The 9,122-nt window shown below is 33.7% G+C and overlaps 1 protein-coding gene across 3 annotated transcripts in view; it reads left to right on the forward strand.

The window, feature by feature from the left end:
* The first annotated feature begins 983 nt into the window (after positions 1–983).
* LOC107485867 (uncharacterized) overlaps positions 984–9,122 on the forward strand; it is a 46,137-nt gene continuing 37,998 nt past the window's right edge. For 2 of the 3 annotated variants that reach the window (XR_008008132.1, XM_016106408.3), the window contains exons 1-14: positions 985–1,334; positions 1,790–1,897; positions 2,449–2,597; positions 2,712–2,793; positions 2,917–3,329; positions 3,746–4,169; positions 4,248–4,471; positions 5,448–5,643; positions 5,786–5,931; positions 6,083–6,257; positions 6,391–6,444; positions 6,886–7,065; positions 7,464–7,576; positions 8,398–8,577. Coding sequence is in view for 2 of the 3 variants with exons in the window: in XM_016106408.3 (XP_015961894.1) it covers positions 1,188–1,334; positions 1,790–1,897; positions 2,449–2,597; positions 2,712–2,793; positions 2,917–3,329; positions 3,746–4,169; positions 4,248–4,471; positions 5,448–5,643; positions 5,786–5,931; positions 6,083–6,257; positions 6,391–6,444; positions 6,886–7,065; positions 7,464–7,576; positions 8,398–8,577 (2,591 nt within the window). In the remaining variant the exon portion in view is untranslated. Of the gene's footprint in view, positions 1,335–1,789; positions 1,898–2,448; positions 2,598–2,711; positions 2,794–2,916; positions 3,330–3,745; positions 4,170–4,247; positions 4,472–5,447; positions 5,644–5,785; positions 5,932–6,082; positions 6,258–6,390; positions 6,445–6,885; positions 7,066–7,463; positions 7,577–8,397; positions 8,578–9,122 lie in introns of all 3 variants that reach the window. The other variant, XM_021140963.2, reaches the window with a different exon arrangement.

The following is a 9,122-nucleotide window of genomic DNA, read 5'->3' on the forward strand; positions in this document are numbered from 1 at the left end:
AAATTTGTAAAATATACTAATATTTTTTTAACAACTTAATAACATCCAAACAAATTTAGAATTAAATAGCGTCGGATTAGAAAAATTACTTCTCCCTTCTAAATCTTGTTTATTTCCTTGTTTTTTTTTGTAAAGTGATCTTGTTACAACAAGTAAATTGTCCTAAGCCAGTAGGATTTACGCATAGTGAATATGGTTTTAAATAAGAATATAAGATATAAAGATAATTAAGGGTCTTTCTTAATTGTTTCAGTTAAAAATCCTAGAAACTAGGAATAATTATTAAAAAAAATAAGATAGTATATTTGTTTTCGTCATTCAAAACATCACTAAACAGGTTACATTATTTCAATAAATAAAATCACTTTATTTTATTGAGTGAAAATATAGAAACAAAATACAAAATATTTACTATCTGCAATATTTTTCATATTATTATATTAATTAAGAAATATTGTATTGGTTATAACTAAATTCATAAATCTTAAAGAGAAAAACTTGTAACGAAAACAGAAAATAAATATTATTATTTTTTGAGTTAATTTATTTAAAAAAATTCCACAGGGAATACATGCATTAAGATTTTTTTCGCGAGCAATTACAATTCTCTTTTTTATTTTTATTTTATGTTATGATAGAAACCATGATCACTATTATTTATTGATTTAGGTTACATGTACACTAAAATTAGTCACTAAAATCAGCAACTAATATAAAATACATGTTTAAATATAAATACACATTAAAAATAAATTAAAACACATATATATTTATATATAAATATGTATTGGTAGTTGATTTTAATGGCTAAATATCATTTTTGTTATTTATTTACACATACAAAAGTTTTATTTATTTATTTTTTTACAGTGTGTTGTTTCAGCCTTCGTAGAAGTTGAGATAGCTATTCTTCCCAAGAAATGAAAAATCCCAAATCCAAATAGTGGATCTTATTATAGCTAAGCTCAACCGATCTTTTTTCTGTCCTCGTTAATTATTATTTCCTCATCACAATAACAACAACAATTAAAATAACAATAATATTAATATCAATAATAATAATAATAAAAAATGCTGGTGATCTTGCTCTTCCAGTTCCTCACACCTCTCTGCAGATCCTAGATCTGCGATCAATTTCACCATTTTCAAGCAAATCTCAAAAGAAGAAGAAGAAGAAGAAGAAGAAGATGTATATGGCATATGGGTGGCCTCAGGTGATCCCTCTTGAGCAGGGAGTATGTTCCTCCGCCCCGAAAATCGTGTACCTCAAAATCATCAACCGTTTGTTACTTGTTGTATCCCCAACTCACTTTGAACTATGGAGTTCTTCCCAGGTACCTCGACCCCTCTATATCAATTCGGCATTTTTGAATTGTTTGTGTACATATTTGGGGATTTCTTTTGAGCTGGGTTTTCTGTTGAATGCAATGGAAGTGAGGTGAATTATTCTAATACGGGAATTTGGAGTTTATATTTTAGTTGTGTCTAACTTTTATTTTAATATTTTTGTAAAAAATTATGATTGGCTTTTGATGGAGGTGATTGTGGAATGTGGTTACTGGGGTTTACAGTATGTTTTTTTGCACGTTTGAAATTGTGTTCATGGTGTCATGGAGCAGAGTTTCTGTAACGTTATGGTCGGGTTTATCTGTTTTTTTGGGGGGGAAATGTTGGACTGGGTTTCTTGAGGGGTAAATTACTGCAATATGCGATATATGGGAGTTTATGGGGGGGGGGTTAAAGGATGGAATATAAGCTTGACAGTGTATTGGATTTTCTGTTGGTGCAGCATAGATTGAGATTGGGGAAGTACAAGAGAGATGCGTATTCTTTGCAAAAGGAAGGGGAAAACTTGCAGGCCGTGTGGAGCCTTGATGGCAAATTAATCGCCATTCTTGTAAGTTCTTCAGAATGTTGATATGTGCATAGTGAATTATGAGCATTTTGATTATACATGTTTGATTAAGAGTAATAAGTAATCCTGCATATTTGTTGATGATTATGAAATGTGGTTTACAACCTTTGGAGGATGCATGCAAATGAAAAATGAAGCTGCCAGTTGGGATTCATATTATCTGATTGTTAGTAGGCTATATTGTGAAATGAAAGATGCTGCCTGCTCAGTCTATTCTAGATCTAGAAAGCTTGTTGGATTAGCCTTTGTATCCAAAATAAGAACAGTTAAAACCTTTATGGTTACTTGTTTGTTCATGTCTATATCCAGGTACTAGTGAGATATCATATGCTCAATTTCATCTAGGGTCTTTGTTTTGTTCCCAAATTCACAATCCTAGTAACTTGTGCCTTGAAATTACTATATTGTGCTTTAGTTATAAATATTTTGTTGAATTCAAATGTTTGTCTATTAATCTTGTTTTATTCTGGATAAGTGATAATATGGTGTTTATGTTCCTAATACAATTCATTTTTTCTCTCTTTAATTTGCAGACATCTTCTTTCTTTCTTCACATTTTTAAGGTCCAGCTTTCAGATAAACGGATACACATTGGAGGGAAGCAACCCTCTGCTTTGTGCCTAGCTGCTATATCCCTTCTGCTTTCCGAGCAAGTTCCTTTCACAGGAAAGGATTTGTCCATGTAGGTATCGTTCTAGTTTTGGTTTATAACTCTCTTTGAAATGCAACTGAAAACTTCTAGTGGTAGTAAACTTTTTGGATCTTGATATCTCTGTCGATACAACTTTTATGGCAGGAGCAATATTGTTTGTGATAATAAATACTTGCTGCTTGGACTTTCTGATGGAAGTTTATATAGTATGTCTTGGAAGGGGGAGGTAATTTAAACATCCAGGCCTCAACAACTTTGGACAATATAATAATTTAATGTTCGTTTTTTTTAACTATTTTTTTTTTAAATGTATAACAAAATTACTGTCATTTTTTAATCTCCTGAACAGTTCTATGGGGCTTTTCAATTTGATCGATGTCCTCCAGCTAGCTTTGAAGATTCTCAAATACCACTTTCTGTAGAGAATGGTCTTTCTCCTAAAGGTCACCCAAAGGTTCTTGTGTCCAACCATGTTACTCCAAAGTCTCAAATCAGCCAACTAGAACTTTGTCTTCCATTGAGGTTGCTGTTTGTCTTGTATTCTGATGGGCAACTTGTCTCATGTTCCATAAGTAAGAAAGGTTTAAAACAGGTTGATTGCATTAAAGCAGAAAAGAGATTGGGATCTGGTGATGCTGTATGCGCTTCAGTAGCCATTGGACAGCAAATTCTTGCTGTAGGTACCAGAAGAGGAACAGTTGAGTTATATGATTTGGCTGATTCGGGATCACATATACGCACAGTCTCTTTGTATGATTGGGGGTAAGTTTTATTCAATATGCATATGTGGAATTGGAATCATATTGAATGCCAGTGTGATTTACTTCTGCAATCTTGATACTGAAGCTCTTTGACATGCATAATTTACTTATTTGTGTGTGTGATTTATATATGTTTCTCTACCCCAGTGATACCTATTTTTATTGATTACTGGTTTGTTTTTGTTTTAGAACCTTAGAAGATTATTATCATATCTAACATATATGCACAGATCAGTGGATTCTTTTTAATGCTAGCAGCATCAGCTCCTTTCTAGTGAATGCAATCATTTTAGGGTCAGAAATATGACTATAGTGATTGTTCCTTTATCATATCAATATATTTCTGATTGTTCCTTTATCATATCAATATAGGTTGGTTTTCTGTCATGAAGTATATTCAATATGACTATTTTGCAGATATTCAATGGATGACACCGGCCCTGTTAGTTGCATTGCTTGGACACCCGATAATTCTGCTTTTGCAGTTGGTTGGAAGTTAAGGGGGCTCACAGTTTGGTCTGTCTCTGGGTGTCGCTTGATGTCAACAATCCGACAAATAGGTTTAAGTTCTGTATCTTCTCCAATTGCTAAGCCAAACCATGATTGTAAGTATGAGCCATTGATGGGTGGTACCTCACTAATGCAGTGGGATGAATATGGGTATAGACTATATGCTATTGAGGGGGAATCTTCAGGGAGAATTATTTCATTCTCTTTTGGAAAATGCTGTCTTAGCAGAGGTGTTTCAGACAGCCGACAAGTGATTTATGGGGAAGACCGCTTACTTATTGTGCAGTCTGAAGAGACCGATGAACTCAAAATGCTCCATCTTAAACTTCCAGTTATGTGTTTTATTGTCAAAATTTGACCACATAATCTTTCACTTAACAGACCTTTATAACATCTACTATTTGTGCAGGTTTCTTATATTTCCCAAAACTGGCCTGTCCAACATGTGGCAGCTAGTCAGGATGGAATGTACTTAGCTGTTGCTGGCCTCCATGGTTTGATACTCTATGATATACGTCTGAAAAGATGGAGAGTATTTGGAGATGTTACCCAGGAACAAAAGATTCAGTGCAAGGGATTGTTATGGCTGGGGAAGATTGTTGTCGTCTGCAACTATCTTGTTTCTTCTAACACGTAAGATACTTCTATTACTTATATGTTTTATGTGGTTGGTCTTACAAATTTTCTAGTTATTGTACTGTGTGTCTTCCAAAGCAAATTGGTGGAAAAAATAAACTTCTTGAGAGAAAAAGAAATTCATCAAGAATGAAGAGAATTAAAAGAGAGGAGATTAAGATATCTTCCATCAGAAAATAACTGTCTTAAAAGCTGCAAAAATCCCATATGTATGCCCCTCAAGGTTAGCAATGAGCAATGCTGATGGCCTTGTCCTTGTGTAAATTAGTAATAGAAACCCTTTGAAACACCCTTAGTTGAGCTTTATAGAGGAGCCAATGACCTATCCCACAACAAATCTAAAGGCATTGAAGAATTTTGAAAAATGTGTTCATTTCTTTGTAACTAATACATAAATTTTAAACACTGCATAGTTCAATAGGATCTTGACCTGTTTTTCTTCTTACAAACGTTCTAAATCATATTGCCAACAATGCTTCTAGAAAGTTTGGACAAACCCAATATATCCACAAACAATTAGCCTATTCCACAAAGGATTAGTAACCGGGCAAAGTAAAAATAGATGTGTAAGTGATTTTAAGTTGTTCATGCGCATATAACAAATCTGAAACTCGCTCTCACATCACTTAGAGATAACGATTAAGTAACCTTTATAAGTATTTGTTCAACTCTTCCTTTATAAATTACAAGATAGCTTTTAAGATATGAGTTAGGCTCACCCAATTCTTAGCATCTAGGCTTATCTCATGGTACATTCAATTAGGTACATTCAATTCCAAGAGCATTGAACAATGTTAAGGTCTTTCACCCTTATATGATATTTAATGATTAGATCTCATTGTACTCCAAAAAAAAGTAGGTCTCATTAAAACTATAGTTTCTGTAACATTTACCGTAGCAGTATGCAGCATTTCTCATAAATATATACATATTCTACTTCCAATGGTTTCTTAGGGTACTTTATTGGTCTCAGGTATGAATTGCTCTTTTATCCAAGATATCACCTTGATCAAAGTTCATTGCTCTATCGGAAACCATTGCTTGCCCAACCTATGGTGATGGATGTGTACCAAGATTATGTATTGGTTACTTATAGACCATTTGATGTCCACATATTCCATGTGAAATTGTTTGGTGACTTATCTCCTTCGGGAAATCCTGATCTACAGGTAATGCATATATTTAAGTATTTTTTTCTCTTATTTTTTTTTAAATATTTTTTTTCTGTAAAATATAATCTTGAGTTATAATTTTTTATTTGGAAAAAAAATTTGTTTGTTATACATTTTTAAGTGATAACATGACAAACAGCTTTCTGCAGTACGAGAACTTTCAATTATGACTGCCAAGAGCCATCCTGCAGCAATGCGATTCATTCCTGATCAAATTCCGAGAGATTCTATCTCAAACAACTATATTTCATCTTCATCAGATTCGTTAAGAAGAGAGCCAGCAAGGTAATGCCATTATGAACAACATATACCCCCTTTCTTCAATTTATTATAGCATTTCTTGGATTGAAATGGTTGAAGGTAAAATGTTGTGTGTGTGTGTGGTGGCTGTAGTTTTACTTTGTATCTCATTCCTTATGGAAATTATTTGTTTTAGATGTTTGATATTGAGAGCCAATGGGGAACTTTCACTTCTTGATTTGGATGACGGACGTGAGAGGAATCTTACTGATTCAGTTGAACTATTTTGGGTTACCTGTGGCCAGTCTGAGGATAAAACAAATTTGATTGAGGAAGTTTCATGGCTAGATTATGGTCATCGAGGCATGCAGGTAATTGACTGCTATATCTTTTTCATTCCATTAATTTTACTTGGTTTACATGGCTGTTGAATTTGATGGATCCTCTAGTAAATTTCCTTTTTACTTTTCTGATAGTTTTTTACATGAAAGTTCATTGTTGCAGGTTTGGTATCCATCTCCAGGTGCTAATTCTTTTAAGCAGGAGGACTTCTTGCAGGTTTGGATATAAATCAACCGAGGAAAATGTTTATAATTCTGTAGGCTATGTTGAACATAATGTGAAACTTTAGAACTTTTTGCCTCAAAATTAAAAAACTGTTACAATTGTAATTCATTCCTTTGGATGCATTTTTATAGATATTGTTATCACAAAGAATCACCTGAAAATGTGGGCTCACCAATTTTATTGTAGTTTTGATTCCATATTCTATCTGGTTGTTTGGTATCATTCTTAGTGAACTACTTGGTTAGTCAGTTGTCCTGTTCTGTTCTGTTTCTCTTTGCTAACGTTTATTGAAAGATACTCTCATCAACTTAAGTATATTTGCTTGATATATATACTATCAAGATAAACAATACTTTTAGCCATTGAAAAAATTCAACCATTCCTTTACTCTTGAATCGGTTAAATGTGCTGATTTGGGATTCAATATTTTAGTTGGATCCGGAGCTGGAGTTTGATCGCGAAGTATACCCTCTAGGACTTCTTCCAAATGCTGGTGTAGTAGTTGGTGTTTCTCAGAGAATGTCATTTTCAGCTGGTTCAGAATTTCCATGTTTTGAGCCATCTCCTCAAGCACAAACAATATTGCACTGTTTGCTGCGTCATCTTCTTCAGGTATTATAGTTATTCATCCTTATACTTTTTGTGGCAGGGTTGGAGAAGGGACCTTCTCAGTTTCTTAGTTGATTACACCAACAAAAACAGAGACATGGATATCATTTGAACTTGTATCTGTGTGTTGTTGTCACATATCTTTTTAAGGTTGCTATACCTTGATATACGTCGAGATGGCGTATCCACTTTTGTAAATTCTTTTTTGTTCTAATCAAATCTCTGTTCCCCAAAAAAAGTGGATTTGTTATAGATAAATCTTTTTTTGTTTTTGGTTTTACTTTTGTACAGGGGGATGCTTATCCCCAATTTGTATTTTCCTTCTCCTCATCTTAATGAAATTGTTTTTATCTATCAGATCCCCAATTGGTTTTACTTTTATTTATTTATGTTTCTGCTAGAGGGACAAAATTGAAGAAGCTTTAAGGCTAGCAGATTTATCAGCTGAGAAGCCTCATTTTTCACATTGTCTAGAGTGGCTTCTTTTTACGGTATTTGAAGCAGATATATCCAGGTACTTCTCGGAAAGGTTAATAATGGTCTCTGTCTAATTTGTGAATTTCAACCTGTGGTTGTGCTTATGACTATATGGATCAAACAATGTATGTACTATCGTGGACCATATTGTTACTTCAAACAAACTTTATGCCAAATTTTATGAGGGGAATCTCTTGTTCTTGCTGCTTCATTGAGCCGACTCTTTGCATATAACAAGCTCTGTTAAGCTGCACTTAAGGGTGGCATGAGCTCATTACAAGTGAAATGAGGTTCTCCTCTCATTTGAAATGACTAAAATGGGTGACATTTTGGGCAAAATGTTGGGGAAAATTCTTAGTGAAAGCATAATTTTATACACTTCCTGGATCAATATTTTAGTTTTCTTTCCAAACCAAACACTAAAAATTAGATGCAGAAGTGTACATCATTAATGGGATCTCTTCATGGTTCTATATTCACAATATGAAACTGAATATTTATCTGATGTTGAAACAACCTCGTATTTGCCTGTAGTTTCTTTGTCATTTTCCCTTGAAATTTCATGGTGCTTAAACTTGATTCCTTAGTGTTAGGATCACATTGGTATATGAGTTGATTACCATTAGTAAGAGTTAGCTAGGAGTACTTGGTTACAATGGTTTAGTCATTTGATTAGTATAAATAGCAGTGATAGGATACAGAGAAGAGTTTCAAATTCTGAGTAATTGTGATTGTTTTGAGAGTTGAGAGGTCTCTTTAATATCCTCTCTATCATTTTAATTCATCAATAAATACAACTTTCTGTGTCCATTTCTAATGTTTATTCTGGCTGTTTATTTTTCATGCTGATTACCCCAGGCCTAATGCAAACAAGAACCAGCTCTCAGTTCCCAAACATGCCAAAAGATCGCTTTTGGAGAAAACCTGTGATCTTATCAGGAATTTTCCGGAGTACCTTGATGTTGTTGTAAGTGTTGCAAGAAAAACTGATGGTCGTCATTGGGCAGATTTGTTCTCAGCAGCTGGCAGATCAACAGAGTATGTCTTTCAAGCATTTAATCTTTTTTTTTTTTTTCAATTTCAACTTAGCTTATTACTTGGAATGAACACTAGTACAATATGGAATTGAGTAGGTAGGAAAGAAAACAACTTTCTAGTGTCGCCTTTATGTTGAAACTGTATACTACTGGAAAATTATTGACTTGGATAAATCTCACTGAGCAAACTTTATAGTTTATACTATATCCCTTTTCATGCTGGATGCATTTCTGTTTGGCATGTCAAGGAAAAAAATGAAGCAGAATTGGTACTGTACACAATTAAATGCTTCATTTGTACATGCTTCTGCATGTTAATTTATTTATGGAGCTCATTTGGCAGCATGAATAGACAGGGATGGAAATGTAAGATATTGATCAAGTAAGAATGAGGTTGTCATGACTTTGAGAGTACGACGTCAAATTATATATCCACTCCTTTTCCTTTCGGCAACCCACCCATTAATTTGGAATTTAATATCAACTATTCATCAATCTGATCAGATCTGATTTTCGCTCATTTTCACTGTTCACAACAATTTCATT

Source organism: Arachis duranensis, chromosome 4 (genome assembly GCF_000817695.3).
Source record: "Arachis duranensis cultivar V14167 chromosome 4, aradu.V14167.gnm2.J7QH, whole genome shotgun sequence".
NCBI lineage: Eukaryota > Viridiplantae > Streptophyta > Magnoliopsida > Fabales > Fabaceae > Arachis > Arachis duranensis.